We start from the raw sequence: 22,431 nt of genomic DNA, 5'->3' as shown, positions 1-22,431 counted from the left end.
TAACCCCAACAAACCTACTCCAAGGCACATCATAATGAAATTGGCACAAACCAATGGCAAAGAAAAAATTCTCAAGGCAGCCAGGGAAAAGAAGAATACAACATATAAAGGAAGGCCCATTAGACTATCATCAGATTTCTCAGCAGAAACCCTACAAGCTAGAAGAGAGTGGACCCCAATATTTAAAATCCTGAAAGAGAGGAACTTTTAGCCACGAATACTATACCCATCAAAGCTATCCTTCAAATATGAATGAGAAATAAAAACATTCACAGATAAAGAAAAGATGAGGGAATTTATCATCAGAAAACTCCCACTCCAGGAATTACTAAAGGGGGTTCTCCAATCAGATACAAAGAACAAAAAAAAAAAATAAAGCCACAAGTAAAAGCTCCAAGAAGAACACAATAAAACCAAATTTAAACTGTGACAACAACAAAAAGAAAGGGGGGAGAGGATGGAGATTAACAGTAGCAAAGGACGATGGAGTGCAAAAGTACTCACAAAATAGTGCGCTACAATGAACAGGGTAGGAACCCTTTTCATTACCTAAAGGTAACCACCTTTGAAAAAACCACCACAGAAGCACATGAGATAAAAAAGATAGCAACAGTAGAAAGATGTATGGAATACAACCAAATAAAAACAAAAGATAAAAAATGAAAGAGAAGGATCAAACAAGACACAAAACTAACAGAAAGCAATCTATAAAATGGCAATAGGGAACTCACAAGTGTCAATAATTACACTAAATGTAAATGGATTAAACTCACCAATAAAAAGACACAGAGTAGCAGAATGGATTAAAAAAGAAAATCCAACTGTATGCTGCCTACAGGAAACGCATCTAAGTAACAAGGATAAAAACAAACTCAAAGTGAAAGGCTGGAAAACAATACTCCAAGCAAATAACATCCAAAAAAAAGCAGGCGTAGCAATACTCATATCTGATAATGCTGACTACAAGACAACAAAAGTACTCAGAGACAAAAATGGCCATTTCATAATGGCTAAGGGGACACTGAATCAAGAAGACATAACAATTCTTAATATATATGCACCAAACCAAGGAACACCAAAATATATAAGACAGCTACTTATTGACCTCAAAACAAAAACTGACAAAAATACAATCATACTTGGAGACCTCAATACACCGCTGACGGCTCTAGATCGGTCATCCAAACAGAGAATCAACAAAGATATAGTGGCCTTAAACAAAACACTAGAGCACCTGGATATGATAGACATCTACAGGACATTTCATCCCAAAGTGACTGAGTATACATTTTTCTCCAGTGTACATGGATCATTCTCAAGAATTGACCATATGTTGGGCCACAAAAACAACATCAGCAAATTCAGAAAAATCGAAGTTGTACCAAGCATATTTTCTGATCATAAAGCCTTGAAACTAGAATTCAACTGCAAAAAGGAGGAAAAAAATCCCACAAAAATGTGGAAACTAAACAACATACTTTTAAAAAATGAATGGGTCAAAGAAGAAATAAGTGCAGAGATCAAAAGATATATACAGACTAATGAAAATGACAATACAACATATCAGAATCTATGGGATGCAGCAAAAGCAGTGATAAGAGGGAAGTTCATATCACTTCAGGCATATATGAACAAACAAGAGACAGCCCAAGTGAACCACTTAACTTCACACCTGAAGGAACTAGAAAAAGAAGAACAAAAACAACCCAAAACTAGCCGAAGAAAGGAGATAATAAAAATCAGAGCAGAAATAAATGAAATAGAGAACAGTAAAACTATAGAAAAAATTAATAGAACAAAGAGCTGGTTCTTTGAAAACATCAATAAAATTGACAAACCCTTGGCAAGACTTACCAAGGAAAAAAGAGAAAGAATTCATATAAACAAAATCCAAAATGAAAGAGGAGAAATCACCACGGACACCGTAGATATACAAAGAATTATTGTAGAATACTATGAAAAACTTTATGCCACTAAATTCAACAATCTAGAAGAAATGGATAAATTCCTAGAACAATACAACCTTCCTAGACTGAGTCAAGAAGAAGCAGAAAGCCTAAACAGACCTATTAGTAGAGAAGAAATAGAAAAAACCATTAAAAACCTCCCCCAAAATAAAAGTCCAGGACCTGACGGCTATACCAGCGAATTTTATCAAACATTCAAAGAAGACTTGGTTCCTATTCTACTGAAAGTCTTCCAAAAAATTGAAGAAGAAGCAATACTTCCAAACACATTTTATGAGGCCAACATAACCCTCATACCAAAACCAGGCAAGGATGGCACAAAAAAAGAAAACTACAGACCAATATCTCTAATGAATACAGATGCTAAAATACTAAACAAAATACTAGCAAATCGAATACAACAACATATTGAAAAAATAATACATCACGATCAAGTGGGATTCATCCCAGAATCTCAAGGATGGTTCAACATACGTAAAACGGTTAACATAATACACCATATCAACAAAACAAAGAACAAAAACCACATGATCTTATCAATAGACGCAGAAAAGGCTTTCGATAAAATACAACACAATTTTATGTTTAAGACTCTCAACAAAATGGGTATAGAAGGAAAATATCTCAACATGATAAAGGCCATATATGATAAACCATCAGCTAACATCATATTAAATGGCACTAAACTGAAGGCTTTCCCCCTTAAATCAGGAACAAGACAGGGTTGTCCACTCTCTCCACTCTTATTTAATGTGGTACTAGAGGTTCTAGCCAGAGCAATCAGACAAGACAAAGAAATAAAAGGCATCCATATCGGAAAAGAAGAAGTAAAGGTATCACTTTTTGCAGATGATATGATCCTATACATCGAAAACCCCAAAGAATCCACAAAAAGACTACTAGAAACAATAAGCCAATACAGTAAGGTCGCAGGATACAAAATTAACATACAGAAGTCAATAGCCTTTCTATATGCCAACAATGAAACAATTGAGAATGAACTCAAAAGAATAATCCCCTTCACAATTGCAACAAAAAAAATAAAATACTTAGGAATAAACATAACAAAGAATGTAAAGGACTTATATAATGAAAACTATAAACCATTGTTAAGAGAAATTGAGAAAGATATAATGAGATGGAAGAATATTCCTTGTTCTTGGTTAGGAAGAATAAATATAATCAAGATGGCTATATTACCCAAAGCAATATACAAATTTAATGCAATTCCCATCAAAATTCCAATGTCATTTTTTAAAGAAATAGAGCAAAAAATCATCAGATTTATATGGAACTATAAAAAACCCCGAATAGCCAAAGGAATCCTAAAGAAAAAGAATGAAGCTGGGGGCATTACAATACCTGACTTCAAACTCTATTATAGGGCCATGACAATCAAAACAGCATGGTATTGGCAGAAAAATAGACACTCAGACCAATGGAACAGAATAGAAAGTCCAGAAACAAAACCACATATATATAGTCAAATAATTTTTGATAAAGGGGCCAAGAACATACAATGGAGAAAAGAAAGCCTTTTCAATAAATGGTGCTGGGAAAACTGGAAAGCCACATGCAAAAGAATGAAACTGGACTACAGTCTCTCCCCCTGTACAAAAATTAACTCAAAATGGATCAAAGATCTAAACATAAGACCTGAAACAATTAAGTATATAGAAGAAGACATAGGTACTCAACTCAGGGACCTGAGTTTTAAAGAGCATTTTATGAATTTGACTCCAATGGCAAGAGAAGTGAAGGCAAAAATTAATGAATGGGACTTCATCCGACTAAGAAGTTTTTGCTCAGCAAGAGAAACTGATAACAAAATAAACAGAAAGCCAACTAAATGGGAAATGATATTTTCAAACAACAGCTCAGATAAGGGCCTAATATCCAAAATATACAAAGAACTCATAAAACTCAACAACAAACAAACAAACAATCCAATAAAAAAATGGGAAGAGGACATGAACAGACACTTCTCCCAGGAGGAAGTACAAATGGCCAACAGATATATGAAAAGATGCTCATCTTCTTTAGTTATTAGAGAAATGCAAATCAAAACTGCAATGAGATACCACCTCACACCTGTTAGATTAGCTATTATTAACAAGACAGGTAATAGCAAATGTTGGAGACGCTGTGGAGAAAAAGGAACCCTCATACACTGTTGGTGGGAATGTAAAGTAGTACAACCATTATGGAAGAAAGTATGGTGGTTCCTCAAAAAACTGCAAATAGAACTACCTTATGACCCAGCAATCCCTCTACTGGGTATATACCCCAAAAACTCAGAAACATTGATACGTAAAGACACATGCAGCCCCATGTTCATTGCAGCATTGTTCACAGTGGCCAGGACATGGAAACAACCAAAAAGCCAGTCAATAGACGACTGGATAAAGAAGATGTGGCACATATACACTATGGAATACTACTCAGCCATAAGAAATGATGACATTGGATCATTTACAGCAAAATGGTGGGATCTTGATAACATTATACGAAGTGAAATAAGTAAATCAGAAAAAACCAGGAACTGCATTATTCCATACGTAGGTGGGACATAAAAGTGAAACTAAGAGACATTGATAAGAGTGTGGTGGTTACGGGGGGAGGGGGGAAAGGGAGAGGGAAAGGGGGAGGGGGAGGGGCACAAAGAAAACTAGATAGAAGGTGACAGAGGACAATCTGACTTTGGGTGATGGGTATGCAACATAATTGAAAGACAAGATAACCTGGACTTGTTGATCTTTGAATATATGTAACCTGATTTATTGATGTCGCCCCACTAAAAAAATAAAATTATAATTAAAAAAAAAAAGTCAAACCATCAAGCCATGGCAAGGATCGGGAGCAAAGGGAACAGATATAATTTGGTGGAAATATGAATTGAAACAATCACTGTAGAGAACTGTGCATTATCTTGTAAAGTTTGAACACATGCTATGTATGTTCTATTTACTATTCTATTTTTTTATCTGATTTCTATTAAATTGGTAAATTTGTCTTTACTTTTCAGTATTTTCTCTGCTAGTTTGAAAACTATAGATTGTATTTTTATTCTTTATGGACACTTTAAATACATATTTTAAATTTTCTAAAAATCCAACTTTATAATCTATTCTCTTCCCCAAAACAGCATGGATCTTAATACATTCTACATTGAAATGCTGTTACTATGCCTATATTAAATAAAAATAAAGTTACAGTCAACAGTTTTTTATTCACTATTTGTTTTCTATTGCTGCTTTAACAGTTATCATAAACTTAGGTGCTAAGTTGATTATCTGACAATTCTGTAAGACAGAAAGAAGTCCAGGTATATTGTAACTCAACAAGGTCCTCTGCTTAGAGTTTCTTTCACAAGGCCAGCCAAAATCAAGGAGTTGGAAGGGCTAGGTTGCTTTTTAGAGTTGGGACATGAATCCACTTCCAAGCCCATTTAAGTTTTGGTCAAACTTTGTTCTTTGAGGTGGTAGGATGAAGTCCTTCTTTCCTCGCTGGCGGTCATTATGTGAAGCCACCGTGCTTTCAGAGGCCACTCTGGTCCTTGCCAGTGGCCCCTTTCACCTCAGAGCCAGTAACAGTGCATGAAAGTCTTCATGTGCTTGGAGTCTCTTTAATTCCTTTTACTACATCTCGTCTGCCTCCAACTGTAGAAAGTTCTCTGCCTTTTAAGGCATCATGTCATTAGATCAGGCTCAGCTGGGTAATCTAGGCTACTTTTCCTGTTTTAAGATCTGTAACCTAATAGTTTTGTGATTATCTCCATGTGGTTCACACAGCTCCTAGTTTAGAATCAGATTTCTATAGTAGAATATTGGGTGTTCATTCCTAATGAAAAAGTGCAAATCTGTTTGTTCATAATGTGCTATGTCTGCCAGCATCTCTAGACCCACTGTTTCAGATAAAGCTCTCATCCCAGGCTAAAGGTCATTATTAAAACAACAACAACCTTCAGCTTCTCTCCTCACAGAGAGCCCCATCCAAGCCCTTGACATAAAGTTCTTTACCTGGCTTATGTACCTCTAAGTTTAGTGCTGGTTATCCCACAGGAGTTGAGTGGCTACTAATCTTACTTCCTTCAGTCATGGAGCCAAAAAGCCTGTGACAGCTGCACTGCTCACCATCTTGCATTTATGCTCGATTTTTGCTCCCTGAATATTTCAGTCTTGCTTTTGAACTTGGCTATGCCATTGATTTTTATTATTTTATCTGATGTTGCTGCTCGTTTGGAAACAGCGGGGATCACAGATTGACTAAAAGTCCTCAGCTCTTATGCGTCTCTTTCACAGTTTATCTTACCCTGCATTGGATTAGAACTATGTGCTTTTTCTTTGTTTCCCTGCCTTCAATTTCAAAACATTTAAGAGTAGACTCTGTTTTCTACAAATCTTTTCATTTTTATTTTCTGTGAGCACAATGCCTTAAACATAGTCAGTAATTATCTGTTGACTAAATTAAACAGTAATAGGAAAGAACACATCAGGTTTTTGTACAAAAAACACCCTCTTGGCAAATTAGCATTGTAGAAAAATATATGTAAGATGAAGTATTTTCTTCCTAGAAATAATTAGGCATAAACTAGAAGCCCTCTTAGGAGGGATAAGATAAAGCAGAGGTTTCAAATTACGGTATTTTTTTTTATTGCAGAACTACCCCCACCCATACTGATACATGGATGCTAATTGCTAAGGCAGGTGAAAGCAGAGCCTTTTGGGGAGATAGCAGAGGTGAGCTCGATGCCCGCTGCCTGGCGTCATCACCAAGCACCACGTCACGCTGGCTCCACAGAAAGTCATTTGAAAATTATTTTTTCAAATTAAGTCCTATAAGGATTGAGAGGTTTGTCTAAATTACTTTAATTATTTATAAAAATTCAAAGTAAATAATTTCCAGCAACATTTTAAAGGAAGGAAAAAAAATCAACAAGCTATAAATTACATATGAAATGTAGTGATACATCATTTAAAAACTGCTATTTGGGAAGGGGAGTTTTGTAATAAATATATTGCTTGGGAAAGTATGATGGTATATTATATAACATTAATATTGAGTTTTGAAGCATATTTGCTCAATGTAGATTCAAAGGAAACAAAATCTAAATAATACCTCTTTACCCTTCTTTCTGTGATGGCCAGTCGGAACTCTAAATTGAATTTGAAACCCAAACTAAATATATGGCACAGAGACATGTGTAACTTCTGCTCATAGTAAAATTATAAAGAAAAATACAGCCAAATCTCAGAGATAACCTCTCTAAATTTTACAATCTTCTCTAAAAAGGAAGAGAATGTTTAAAATAAAAACACATACAGAACAAGATTCCTAGAGGTATAATATAGTACAAAAGTGAGGTAACTAATCAAATAATGGCCTGAACTCATAGACCTCAGCACAAAAGTCTGTGGGTGATTTCTCAGAGGAAAAAACATAAGAATGTATGTTGTTGAGTTGCAACACATCTTGGTATTCATCAGACGATTTGATGCTGCTTATTGTTTCTAGTTTCATGGAAACGAGGCTGAGCACAGACGAGTATTTTCACGTTAGCAACTTATGCATGGCAGCTTGTTTGGTTTTGTTCCAAGGGGCACTCTGCCAAGGGAAGATCTGCAGTAGTAATTTCTTTCAAAGTCACTGTCAGATCTCTGCTTCAAGCTTCTATCTGGCTCACCAGAGGCTAGCATGCATCTTGTGTAATTCATAAGTTGAGAAAGTAGCTTTTGAGGACTATTGACTCAGTAAATTTATATCCTGTGACAGGTGGAGAAGCTCAAAGGGAAGGGGATTTGGGATGTTTTCAGCAAGGATTCTTAGATTTGCCTTTTCTGCAGTATTTAATCTGCACAATTGAAATTCTCAGCAGTTCATATACTCCTAGACTTAAAGACTTATAACTGCTACAGTAAACTCATTTAAATGTCTCTTTTATTTAAAAAAGCATATGTTGGAAAGATGTTTGAGCCTTAAACATTTTGCATCTCAGTTTTGTTATTTGCTAAGTGATTTATACCCTCTTGTGTTCTGGAGAAATGGGCATGGGCTTTAGGTTCTATACAAGCCCAGCAACACCGCTCCTTAGCTATGTAATCTACATAAAGTATTCCACCTCTTTAAATCTACAAGTGTCTTTATATATAAAATCAGGGTAATACTCACTATTTAAGGTGGTTGTAAGAATTAAACGAATTAGGGACTGGAAAATCATTAGCACCATGTGTGGCACATGATAGATACCCAAAATATACTAGTTTCTTTCTAATCCTAATATTCCATAAGTCTATGTCTTTTCCAGGAGCCCTTTGAGGTATATGACCAGTATTCTAATCATTTTCAATAAGGAGGATTGTGGCACCTAGAGGTTAAAGCTGTTTGCCCCAGATCATGGAGTTAGCTGGTAGGTGGGTCTTATTTCAGCTTTTCTCAATTCAGTAAGTCCCAACACTCTAGAAAATGATAGACCAATTTTTAATCCTTTCTATCAGTGAAATTAACAAGATGTTTTTTTCCTCAAAAATTTATCAAGCCAGTACTATGCCATTAATAACAAAACACACACTCACTAAAGTTCTAGCTGAACTTTTTCTTCAGTTTCAATACAGCAATGACAATGTCAACATTAAAGGAAAAATTCTGAGTTGACCAAGTAGGCATTCCTGTTCATTCTTAACAGCCTTAGGGAAGCAGTTGCTGGACATTAGCTATCAACCCACAAGAAAAGAACATTGCTGTTATATGATGCAATTTGACTTTTTATCTGTCAATATCCCATGCATGAACTGGACTATGTGACTCTTCAGTTCAGGAAGGCCAGCTCACATCACTCAAAGGCCATTTACAAGTGCTGCCAACATTCCCTCTAACAGTCTCCATGGGATGATGTTGGCTTAGAAAAAACTATGACCAAATGGGGAGGGAAATCAATCCCCTATGGCCTTTTAAATATACTGCAAAGATGTCAATGAGCAGAAGTTAGTTATATCAATAAATCTTCTTTTCTATCCCAACAATTTAGAGTTCTGCATATTACTTTGAGTATTGGACAAGGGTGGAACTGTCCTTAGTTGGGGAAGTCAGTTCTTCAAGAAGAACATTGCTTATCTTTGCCAAAGTAAGGGGGGACAAAGAACCAAAATGTAGAGTGTCCTCACATGTTTCCATTACTACACCGATTCCTGTAAAGGAATACTGTAAAGTGAATACTACCTTACTTCTACTTCATGACTGAGGAAACTGAGGCTACTGGAAGTTAGAGAGCTTGCCAACCACAAAGTCAGAAAGTAGCAGAGCTTGCAGGCTGGTATTCTCTCCACAGAGAAGTGCTCACAACACGCCACTCTGAGAGAGTAGGCAGTTGAGGCAGAAGATAAGACATTGAGAACATGTTAAGAAGGAAAAGTAGAGAGACTTAGGAGGGGTCCAATAAAGACATGTCAGAAAAAGCATTAAAACAGAAAAGAAATGTATGTAGCAGTCAGAAGAAGGCCCAGGGGAGAAGAAAAGCAGAAGGGCCCAACCCACTGGGGAGGAAAAACCCCAGAAAACTTGGCCAGCTGCCTGGCAGCAAGCCCTGCAGAGAGATCTATATCCACCAGATCCACCAAGTGAAGGAATCTGTGAATCATTAAAAAAATGTTTATTTCTTTATGCCACAAATGATAAAACAGTTAGTCATAAAATATGAGGGTTTTTGTTTTCCCAGAATAATGGCTGGAAATATTTTCAGCCATTATTCTGAATATTCAGTGTTCAACTATTAAAAAAGAAGTAATGGATTTTGAATCAGAATCAACCTTCAGTTATCCACATAGTAGGCTGGGTACTTGCATGTAGAGATTAATTCATTTGCAAGATGGTTAAAGCTTAGTTAGCCTTCGTGCTATCATAGGTTGGAGGGGAACTGTCCTCAGAGAAACAATAAAAGTTATTTATCATTTCCTACTTTCTAAAATGTATTTTCCTTTGTTATCTAATTTCAGCATGGATAAAAAGAACTGTGGCTCAAGTCAGGGAAATTGGGATGTTTTTGAAAATGTGTTTCCCTAAAGAACATCCTTTTGTTTCAGCAACAGCAATTCTTCTCAAAGCTGAAAGGGAAAAACACACTCACACAAACCACAAAGCCCTACAAGTAGTTAAGTCACCATTCTACATTCGTTCTGGCTTTGTGGTAAGTTAGACTTGTTATGGGGGAATATTGATTGGTCCCCTGGGACATGTTTCTGAGAATATACAGCCATTCTGACCAAGGATTTGTCTGGCCAAAGTACAGTCAAGTTTAATAGCTGCCAGAGACCTAACTAAGGACTGGGCATTGTATAGAAAGTCTGTTTTTTCTATAGTTCGTCCAAAGGAAGGGTCATTATAAGCTGTACTTCTGCCAGAGATGAGGTCTAATGTGCTTGTTCCAGAATACCTGCAATCTCTTATTTGGCAAAATAATTAGAAGTGCTCCGTGATGCCACACATTAAGGCGGACCTTCAGAAATTTAGCAATCTAATTTTCAGTTAAAAATTTTTATTGAATTCACTGGGATGACACTGGTTAATAAAATTATACAGGTTTCAGGTGCACAGTTTTACAACATATCTGTACACTGCATTGTGTGCTCCCCACCCTAAGCCCACTCTCCCTTCATCACCATCTCTTTACCCTCTACCCTCTCCCACCTCCCCCACCCCTTCTCACTCCTGCACCTCCCTTACAAAAATAGTGTATTCTTTTCAAAAGAGTTTTTTATCATAAAATGGGGAGAAGTTGAAGAAGGAGACTGATTCAGGCACCAGTCTGAGTGCTTTTTATATATTTTTAATCTAATCCTGAAATAAACCCGAGAGGTGGTATTTTCTTTTCCATTTAAAAAATAATTTTTCAATGACTTACATACATATACAATCACTGTGATTATGTTGACACTTGTCCTTCTTTTTTCTTTTTCTTTTTTATTTAGTGAGAGGAGGGAAGGCAGAGACAGAACCCCACATGAGCCCTGACCGGGGTCCACCGGCAAGCCCACTAAGGGGCGATGGTCTGCCCGTCTGGGGCCCTTGCTCCATTGCAATCGGAGCCATTTTTTAGTGCCTGAGGAGGAGGCCATGGAGCCATCCTCAGTGCCTCAGGCCAATGCTCCAATAAAGCCATAGCTGCAGGAGGTAAGGAGAAGAGAGGCAGAGAGAGACAGAGAGAGAGACTGAGAAGGGGAGGGGTGGAGAAGCAGATGGGCACTTTTCCTGTGTGCCCTGACTGGGTATTGAAACAGGGACTTCCACATGCCAGGCTGACACTCTACCACTGAGCCAACTGGCCAGGGCTGACATTTGTTGTTCAGGACTTGTGATATGTCACATAGCCAGACATACTTCTTTTTAAAGATTTTTAAAAGACTGTCTGAGATCATATTAAAGATATTACTCCACAACTTACTCTCTTTTTTGTACTTAAAATGTCTTAGAATGGCCTGACCTGTAGTGGCGTAGTGGATAATGCTGAGGTCACCAGTTCAAAACCCTGGGCTTGCCAGATCAAGGCATGTATGAGAGTTGATGTTTCCTGCTCCCCCCCTTCTCTCTCTCTCTCTCTCTCTCTCTCTCTCTCTCTTTCTCTCTCCTCTTTCTCTAAAAATGAATAAATTTTTGAAAAATCTAAAAAAAATTTTTTTAATGTCTTAGAAGAACATCTTGCTATAACAGGTTATACATATATAACCTTATTCTTTTGAATGATTGTAGAGTGTTCTATGTATGGACGTACCACAATTTACTTAAACAGCCCTCCTCCATTTGTTTTCAATTTTTAAATTACTGTAAACATTGAATTAACAAACATTCTTTGTACCTTTATAAGAAGGGTATTTTTACAGGTAAGAAAGCTGAGCTTAAGAGAGGTCACTGAATTTTGTTTAAAAGCACATGCTTGCTAAGAGGAAGCGCCGAGACTCAGTAGGGCCTTTGTTCCTTCTGCTATACAATCCCACTTTTGGTCCTCAGTGTCCAGCATTGAAAATGAAGAGCACATCTTTTAAATCTTTTAAATCACTTCCCTTCCCACCCATACGTCTTGATAGCCTCTCAGCAGCAGCCCACGTGCACTCTATACATGGGATCTAAAGCAGAGGAGAGCCTGGCCCCAATTTTATTCCATAAATGAATGTAATGAACGTGCAAATGAAGTCAGTAAAGTTACTTGGAAAAGACATGTCTTACCAGATGTGAAAATGAGAACACTCTCTTTTTCAGTGAAAATTAAAGTATAAGAAAAGTTCCCCAGCTGGATGGGTCAATAAGGAGAGCAGCGCGGGTGAATCTGGCAAGGAGAGCATCCCTGTGGTCCCTTACAGAGAGCTGCCAGCCTCAGGGAGAACCATCCACTGCCCAGGCTGCCCTGAAAGCCACCCTCAGTCGGTAGGGATTATTCAATATTTATGAAGAGGAAATCAACATCTTTTCTTCGGAATCTTTTTCCCATTTAACAGACTTCTTATTTGAGGTTGGGAAATCCCTTTGCTGCCTTTTGTACATTTCAATCTGCGATAGACTGGCTGTGGCACTGGGGGAGAGAAATGCACAGAGGGGGTAGCTAAAGGGTCCTGCTTTCTGTCAGCCTTCCGTTCTTCCCAACAATGCCCAGGACCCTTAACCAGAGGCCGAGAATGCCCCTTACAAATAACATTGGGTTAAGTTCATACTTTTCAGCATGAATAAATACCTCCTTCCTCACAACGTATTTTACACCGCACCTCATAAAATGACGCAGCAGGACCCAAAATTAACCAGGCAGGCTACTTCATGGCCTCACTCTTCACACACACTAACTGGACCCACTGTGGCCTCCGAGAGCATTCCTGCCCACCCCACAAGGAGCAGCCTGGCCTGTGTCCCTCTTTTCCATTACCTGGCTCCGCTTCCTTCCTAATCCCTCACTTCCTGAAATCGCCTTGCTTTTCTTCATTTACTTGTTTATTATTTGCCTCCTACCACTAGCATATAAGCCTCTTGAGATCAGGACATTCTCTTTCTCTGTCACAATTTTTTCCCAGCGCTTAGAAAAAGTGCCTGGTACATAGTAAGTCATAGGCCACAGTAGAAACTGTTGAATGAATTTCATCTATTTTTCACAACACTCTCTCCATGTAGCCTAGAAAAAATTTCTATCATCTTGAAAGTCTTAGCTCAAATGTCATTTTCCTTAGGATGTCATTCATTCATTCATCGTATATGCTGAACGCCCACCATGTGACAGCCCCTTTAATGTCTCAGTAATTTTTCTTATGGCACCCCTAGTCCAACAGTTCCATTCATCAAGCAGTTAGGTCCAAACAACTTAATGTGCATTTTTGTCCTAACAACTTAGCAGCAATCTGGAAAAAAAATACATATAACTTGAAAGAAAAAGAATACTTTATTTTATTCATAAATTACCAAGTTTACTTATTAATGGTATATGTGGACCTGTTGGGCACTGCAGAACTTCTTAGAGTCTGAAATGAGCTTGGACAATGTCACCTCATTTCCTGTGTTCAAAGCAAACCCAACTTTGTTACGATGTCATAGGAAGAGATACAGTATGGTGTAGGAGTTTGCATAGTGTCCAACAGATGCAAATATCTTTCGATTTTCTTTGACTTTTTACAATACCCCACGGTGGCCATGTGTGTTTGTTATGCTTCCTGGCTCTCAGTTTCAGAATCACAGAGTTAGACACTTTGTGTTGGGTGCTGGGTGTCCTGAATCAGACACGGTCCTTCTATAACCTCTGAGTACTGTGTGCTTGCCTCCATACTGACTGTGTTTACAACACTTTAACTAATCATGTGAGAGGTAGCTGCACTTTATGTTCTACTAGACTCTCTGACATCCCTGAGCAATAGCACCCTTGTCCTTTTATTGAGAGAAGCTGCTCCTCATACCCCTAAAGCAGAAATAGAGTTGAGTGCTCAATAAGTATTGGTTAAATAACTGAAAAATTATGCAAGAGAATCAATAACTGAACAAATGAATGTAGGAATTATTTTTCAGCTACTAGAATAAAAACTTGATTCTGGGAAAGTCAACCTCCTTCATATCATAGACATGGCTCTTGGCTGGGAAACAGCCCAGCACACAGGCTCCCTGACTGACTCCTGCTGTTGTTATTATTTACTACAGCATCTGTCTACACTCCAGGGGTATTGTCAGTGGTCTGAATGTTGTTCCAGCAGTATTTTCTTTCCAAATCCTGACCAAGGGAAGCCTGGAGCAGTATGTTCATTCCTTCCATGTGCTATTATTTGACTCTTGACATAAAGCACAAATGTGCCTTGACTTTATGCTATAAAAAGCCCTCTGGCAAAAATGGACATATGGGTCAAATGGGAATTTACCTTGCGTCAACTATTAGAAACAATGTGATGGACTCTATGGATGCCATATGAATTCTCTATGAGAATTACTGGTTAAGATGGATGGTCAAAGTCTGCAGCAAGGACAAGAACTTTGCTTCTACTGTCCACATTGGCTCTCTTCACTTGGACTCTATTGCTGGCTGTAAATCTTTTCACTACGTATTGCCAGTTGCTAAATCATCACAGCTATCTTCATGGGTTTATATTCAGATCCAAATTCAGTACAGCCTAGACATAACACTTTTGAAAAATTATGGAATTTTAGAGCTTTGAAATCATTCAGTTAAACCTTCTCATTGTCTGGGTATATAAACTGGGCCCCCCACCCCCCAAAAAAATTATAAACTTGCTCAGGATCATTCTATTCTCTCTGGCCATATAGCTACTGTCCTTGTCTCTTATTGGAATGGTACACCTAAGATATTCCACAGTAACAACGCTAAAGACCACAAAAGTGAATTGTATCAAATTGAGGATGAAGTGAGGTGGCTTAGGAAAAGACATTCTACTTTTAAAATGTATCTCAAATCATCCCACCAGTGTCATACTAGTCCAAGCAACTATTAGCACTCACCGGAACTACTGCAATAGCCTCTAGCCTCCTAACCAACATTTCTGCTTCCATTCCTTTCTTTGCCACCCATCTCCAGAATGACCCTGCAGCTAAACCTATCTTTTGTAATCATAAGTCCAGCTTTCTTCCTTCCTCCTTAAATCTCTCTAGTAGTTTCCCTTCATACTAAAACTGTAACACTCTATGACATCTGCATGATCTAGTACCTGTCTACCTTAGCTGCATATTTTCTTATCTTCCAGTACTTTTCCACTTGCACACTATACTCTAGATATACTGGGCTTTATTTTTTCTTTGAACACATCAATTTCCTTCATAGTTCAGAGCCTTTGTACTAGTGGTTCTTTCTATCTGGATTGTTCTTCCTCATATTCACAGAGCTGATTCCTTCCCATCATTCAAACGTCATTTTGCATGTGGACTTCCCAGACCATTTATTCCAAAGTAGCCACCAATCACCCAGTTCTCTGCAGAGCACTGATCACTACCTGATACATGCACACATACACAATTTGTCTACATGTTTGTAGTCTGGTTTTCTCCATAAGAATGAAAGCTTTAGGAAAACTGTCTTTGTCTTCACCAAATATCCCAATACCAAGAACAATTCATATAATCAGTTATTTTTGGAATAAATGGAGGCTGTTTTATCTTCATGTGCTATAATTGTTTCAACCATTCCTTGGAAGAGAGATTCCTTGCCCACTCACCTCCCTAGGAGTTTTCTAGAAGAGATATGAAAATATGGCTTCCCAACTTTAATCTTACAGTTTTTTCAGAACAGTAAATTTTGCTGTAGAGCAAATAAAGAACTTAAGAGCACTATCAGCTTCTATAGGAACCTTGGCCTATTATGTTGCTAACTGGTCACTGTCTCCTAAATCCCAAATCTTGTGAAGATTAAGAATAGTCACAAAAAAACAGTTTATTAGTATTAGTCTAAACACTTTGGAAAGTCAGTTTAAAATGCCTAATTACAATCAAGGGGTTCATATTAGAGTTTTAATTTGAATAAACATGAGGATGTGACATAAGGAAACCTTTCTGAGGGGCCCCAGAAAAGCTCTCTTGAGCCCTAAATGACTCACTTGATTGGTTTGCCAGTTCACACCTACTGTTTTTGCTAACAATGTCCTTAGTCTTTCCTTCCAGAAAGAGAGAGCCTTGTAACTTTCTTGGAAAAAAGCAAAAAGTGTAAGTAGGGAAAGGTTAGATGAACTATGTTCTTAAGAATGAAAAAAGTCTACATGGATAAGCTAGAGGTAATATAAGAAGGTATCCTAGCTATGAGAACTAGACAAACATTATGGGAACTTTAACTGGTATTGATGCACTATGTAGAGTGATTAGCAAGAAAACTAAGATTTATGAACTTATTTTTCAGGCAAGCCAGAAGAATTAGGAAACTGAGGAGCTGTTTTCTCCTTCTTGTCCTTTGGGAACAAGAACCCAAAGAAAAGTTGTATGTAGCAGCTCAACGAAGAATTGAAAAAGTGTAAATCTTTGGAAGAGATGTGGATCAGAAGAGCCCAGGAAGTTTCCCAGGGATGAAGGAGTGACCCTAGAGCAGGCGTCCCCAAACTACGGGCCTGTGGGCCGCATGCAGCCCCCTGAGGCCATTTATCTGCCCCCCCCCCGCCGCACTTCCGGAAGGGGCACTTTTTTCATTGGCGGTCAGTGAGAGGAGCACTGTATGTGGCGGCCCTCCAACGGTCTGAGGGACAGTGAACTGGCCCCCTGTGTAAAACGTTTGGGGACCCCTGCCCTAGAGGATTGGCTAACAAGAGACCCTCAAGTTTTTCCAAAGCAGGTATCTCAAATAAGAATATTTAACTGAATATTTCTGAACTTCTTAGTCTGAAAAATTGCAATGTGATAATGAAAGATCTTTTCTTATGAGTTTTTTTTCAGTTGCTGGGTTTTTTCACTGTTGTTGTTTTTTCGCAATGTTGCTTCTGTTATGGCCAAAAGCCAGAAATAAAGGAGCTTCAAATTATGTGAAAACTCTAGGTTCTCATAAAACAAACAAACAAACAAACAAACAAAAACAATCAAACTAAAACCCCAGTGTCAGTTTGAGTTTACAAGTTATCAAGAGCTGGCTTGTATAATACTATGGGTTTTATATCGTATTAGGTCAGAGTCTTAGGCTACATTTGTCCATGAAAATGCTCACATTGATAGTAAGGAAACTGGGCTGTTTCAGAAGAGCTTTAAGGAAAGGGCAGGCAGACGCCTGGCGACCCCTGTGTTTTGGTCGTTCAACCCCCGCCAGGGTCGCGACCCACAGGTTGAGAACTGCTGCTCTAGGCGTTCATCTACTTAGGATAGTTTGGATGCTTTCCACTATTCCAACAGCTAGAAAGAAAAGGATAAGGTAAGGTGCTTCTTTAATAACATCATGGTGTTTTTTTAAAACTGATGTATAAGATATCACTAATATAAAAGGGATAGTAAAGAAATCCCTGCTAAAGTATATTTTCATCAAAAAATTTTTTTCAGAACATTTCCAAAACACATTTGGTCAGTATCATTTAAAAAAAACACACAAAACCCTATAGCTATTTGTTCTTCTTAATCAGTCCACAGTTGAGTAAGGGTCATGTATGTGTATGTGTTTGGTTAAGGCAATACTATAAATCACATTATCTGGCATCTAATGTCCTAAACAGAAACAAGAAATGAACTAGGAATAATTTATATTGAACAATCACTCCTCCTTCCAATGATCATGCCTTCTAGTTTCTTATGTTCTCCCTGGTCAGACATTTAAAAATGATAGTTTTCATTCATTTTAGTCTTTCTCATTTCATCTGTATTCAGACCATAGGTCACTTCCAATGCCCAATTTATCTATGACTGCTTCAGTGCAGGATTGTCACACTAAGTCCTAGCCCCTGCTGACCATGATCTCTGTTAAATCAAGCTCGCTAACCAGTCTATCCCTCTTTGCTACTTCAAAATTCTTTTATGTTGCTCTGCTGGCTTCCACTCAATTTCCTCAGTGGCTTCTCTAGGACTTTATGCTCACTTTCCCAAGTCCAACTCACTTCCTCCACTTTCAACAGACGGCTCAGAAAACTTCTCTACAGGAGAGCTTGAGCCTTTTCTTCATGTACAGTCTCAACTTTTCTCTATTTCAGAAATCTTATACTCTCATCATTTCTCTCTCAATGTGTGGCTGTGTTCTAAGAATACAGTATAAGTTGTTTCTTTTAAAATCAAGATTCCTCTTCCTGTTGTCATCCACTATCTCCTTTGATATCAAGTCACCCTTACCTCCATGCATCATCAGTCTCTCACTCTAGATCAGCTATTTTCAACCAGTCAGTCTCTCTCTCTAGATCAGCTATTTTCAACCAGTCAGTGTCTTTCTCTAGATCAGCTATTTTCAACCAGTCAGTCCCTCGCTCTAGATCAGCTATTTTCAACCAGTGTGCTGCAAGAATTTTTAAAATATGCAATTCCTGACTATTTAGTCAGGGACACTGACCTCTTTTCCACTAGATTGTCAAATAAAAAAATGACAACAGCCAACACAATAATAGCTTTCCAGTGAGAATGAATTAAAATTATATCTTTTTTCTGTCACACTGGAAAAAAAAATTTTTTGGTGTGCAGCAGAATTTTAGTAATTAGTTTATGTGTGCTGTGAAATAAAAAAGGTTGAAAATCACTGCTCTAGACCAGTCTCTCACTCTAGATCAACTCATCTCTAAAAAGTCTGTAATTGTAAACAAACAACCTACTCACCCTTTTGTGACTCTGCAAATCATAAGATATCTCTGTTAACACTTTATTAAAATAGCTTATACCTATAGGCTCCATTTCTTCATGAATATATTTTTTTAATACACTGTAATCCTGATTTCATACCAAACACACTATAAAAACTACTCCCCATCAGCCATTTTTTATACTTCAACCTCTTGGCAACATTTATTCTGCAGAAATTCTCTCTTATTTTTTCTTTTACTTCTCTCATGGTGCCTTTGATGGCTACCTGGCACTTTGTTCTCTATCTGAATACACACATTCACCAAAGTGCTGAGATTCCTTTCTCTTATCATTCTATGCATTCTGCCAAACAAATTGCTATGGAAATCTTCAAATTCTGTATTTCTTACTTTGCAGTTCTATGGTTTGAGCCCTGATCATGGTTTCCTTAGATAAAACCCCATTGCCTAGTTGAATATTTCATGTACAAGTCTAGTCTGCATGTCTAACTCAATGGTGTCCCTAAATCAAATTTGTTGTTTTCTTCCTCCAGATTTCTTTTCATCTTTCTTACTTTTGATAATGACATTTGCCATTCTTCCAGAAGCCTGGGTACTCTTTTTGCATTTGGAAAATACCTACTGTATGCCTACTGTCTATAAGTCAGCAGTTCTAGGCATTGAGGATACAGGAGTGGACTAGATGAACAAGGCTCCTATACTCATGGACTTTATGTTCTAGACTGGGAAAAGAGAAAACAAACAAGTAATTACATTAGATAAATTTGGTTGAGATAAGTGCTATAAGAAAAGCAAAATGTGATTGAGAGAGTATTGTGAGGGATGAGATTGGGCAGTGGGACAACCAAATTAGATAAAATGGTCTAGGAAACCTCATTGAGGTGGTAGCATTTGAGCTGAAACCAAAATAAGGAAAATGCCTATCATACAAATACTGAAGAAGGAGCTTTTCTAACAGTGGGATTGGGAAGTGCAAGAGCTCTAAATAGGTACATGCTCTGTTTCCTTTTTTTTTCCATTGAATTTATTAGGGTGACATTAGTTAACGTAAGTATAAAGGTTTCAGATGCCTAACTGTACAACACATCACTGAATACCATATTGTGTGTTCACCACCCCCCAAGTCAAGTCTTTGTCCATCAGCATTCTCACTTCAACTCATTGCTCTTTTTTTCTTTTTAAATTTTTCTGAAGTTAGAAGTGGGAAGGCAGTCAAATAGACTCCTGCATATACCCGGCCAGGATCCACTCAGCGTGCCCACCAGGGGGTGATGCTCTGCCCATCTGGGGCGTCACTCCATAGCCACCGGAGCCATTCTAGCACCTGAGGCAGAGGTCATGGAGCCGTCCTCAGTGCCTGGGGCCAACTATGCTCCAATGGAGCCTTGGCTGTGGGAGGGGAAGAGAGAGATAGAGAAGAAGGAGAAGGGGAAAGGTAGAGAAGCAGATGGGTGCTTCTCCTGTGTGCCCTGACCAGGAATTGAACCTGGGACTTCCACATGCTGGGCCAAAGCTCTACCGCTGTCATTACTCTATTTTAATTGCTTAAGTTTTGCAGAGTGGCCTCAATTTCAATCTCTTTTGTAACAATTCCTTCCAGGTTAAACTCTCATTACTTCTTGCTCATTACTTCTTGGTGCATCCCTCAAACCACTACAGAAATAGACTTCCTACAGTGAGACTATAATATCATACTTTTGGTCCAAAACCTCTAGTGAACCCCCTAATTAGATGTTGAACTAATATAAACATGGTACATATTTACAATGGAATACTATTCAGTCATAAGGAATAATGACATAATGACATTTATAATAACACGGACGGACCTTGAGAACATTATACTGAGTGAAATAAGTAAATCAGAAAGAGCTAAGAACTGTATGATTTTATATCCTACATAGGTGGAATATAAAACCGAGACTCATGGTCATAGACAAAAGTGAAGTGGTTATGGGGGGGAGGGGATGTAGGGAAAGAGATATGGGGAGGGATGGGGGAAGGGTATATAGAGGGACAAATATAAGATGATGGAAAATGATTTGACTTTGGGTAATGGGTATACAACATAATTAACAGTTCAAATGCTATAGAAATGTTAACCTGAAATCTAGGTACTCTTATTGATCAATGTCACATGGTTAAAGGTAATTTTTTAAATAAAATTAAAAAAAACTAAACAAACAAACTTGGAAGTATAATAATCAAATCCATTTATAGTATAACCCTAAAATATCTTTTAATTCTTCTCTCTATACTGCTAAGCACAATCTACCCAAAGCAGTATTCAGAACAGACCTTAAATATTCCTGTCTCCAAAGTTGCCCATTATGTCTCCTCCACTTGGACTGGCTGTCAACCCCTCCCACTCAATTTGGGCGAGTCACACCCCTCCCAGCTCTCTTAGGCCTACCTCAAATCACCTTTCCTTGAAGAACCTTCATATTTCTCTCTGTTTTTAACCCACAAATAACGTCATCTCTTTCACACAGTATTTGTTATATTTTGATCTGTCTTCACTCTCTATGTCTCTTGCTATATCAACAGATGTTTTAAGACAGTGACCACATGTTATTTATCCTTGTACTAGTGTAGTGACTCACATAATTGGCATAGAATAGTATTTGTTGAATGAATGAATGAATTTGTTAAATCTGAGTTTGATTAACAAATACTTATTTCATGATACCCCAAGTGTTTTTCCTTTTGTCATTTCTCTTACTTGTTCTCATGAGACCCAGACATAAAGTCAGAAAGCAGAGAGGGAATACAGAGAGTCCTGGTTATGAAATAGTTTAGTTAGTTTCAATATGGCCAAACTTGTAAAAGTTTCTATTGAGGAAAATTAAAAATACTTAGTTTTCAATGCTATATAATTCATATGGTATGGGACAAATCACTCTCAATGAAGTGCTAAGTGATCAGTTTCAGCTCAGGTTATATAAAACTGCTTAGCATTATTCAGTGCTTAAAAATATATTATCACAATTATATAACCTTAATACTTACCACATTACTGCATGTTCTATATCGAATATTTCTTCCTTCACAGCTCCTAAGCGACAAAAAGAAAAAAAAATGCCTCATTACTACCTATGAAAGGCTCAGTATATGAACTATTTCACTATAAAAAGAATTCTCTCTTAATATTCATATTAGAGCCTCTCTTTTTTTCTGAGTATGTTTTTAGAATAGTTATTATCAAATACTAAATTGAGCATATCTAAAGAAGTTGTACATGTAACTTTATTTCTCCATAGGAATCAAAATTAAGTATTCATTTTGCTTCAAAAGTTCTCCAAACAGGTACTTATAGTTAGTTCTCATTATTCAAATATTTTTTAATTTATTGGGGTGATGTCGGTTAATAGAGTTATATAGGTTTCAGTTGCACAATTCTATATACATCATCTGTGTATTGTATTGTGTGTTCACCACCCCAAGTCAGGTCTCCTTCCATCACCATTTATCCCCCTTCCACCCTCTTCTACCTCCCACAACCTCCTTCCTTTCTGGTAATTACAATAACCAAATAAATATTAATGCAAGGTTTTATAAAAATAAATATTAATATTAAGTAAATCCTGCCATGATTAGTTATTATATAAAACTGGAGATATTTCACAGAAAATACTTAGCTCATGAATATGATAAGAATCAGACTTAAGAGTCAACATGTTATACAATTATAAAATGGATATAAAATCATAATTCTTAAATAATTATTTTTATTTCTATAATACATGCTCATTGTAGAGGTTTTA

General features: G+C 37.5%; 1 protein-coding gene across 5 annotated transcripts in view; it reads right to left on the bottom strand.

The window, feature by feature from the left end:
* Positions 1-22,431, bottom strand: part of ADAMTSL1 (ADAMTS like 1) — a 1,054,626-nt gene that overhangs the window by 387,413 nt on the left and 644,782 nt on the right. For all 5 annotated transcript variants that reach the window (XM_066257319.1, XM_066257321.1, XM_066257318.1 and 2 more), the window contains one exon: positions 21,677-21,722. In XM_066257319.1, the coding sequence (XP_066113416.1) occupies positions 21,677-21,722 (46 nt within the window). The remainder of the gene's footprint in view (positions 1-21,676; positions 21,723-22,431) is intronic.

Source organism: Saccopteryx bilineata, chromosome 2, assembly GCF_036850765.1.
Source record: "Saccopteryx bilineata isolate mSacBil1 chromosome 2, mSacBil1_pri_phased_curated, whole genome shotgun sequence".
Taxonomy (NCBI): domain Eukaryota; kingdom Metazoa; phylum Chordata; class Mammalia; order Chiroptera; family Emballonuridae; genus Saccopteryx; species Saccopteryx bilineata.
The sequence above is the reverse complement of the archived record's forward strand: the minus strand, read 5'-3'. Positions and strand labels throughout refer to the sequence as shown.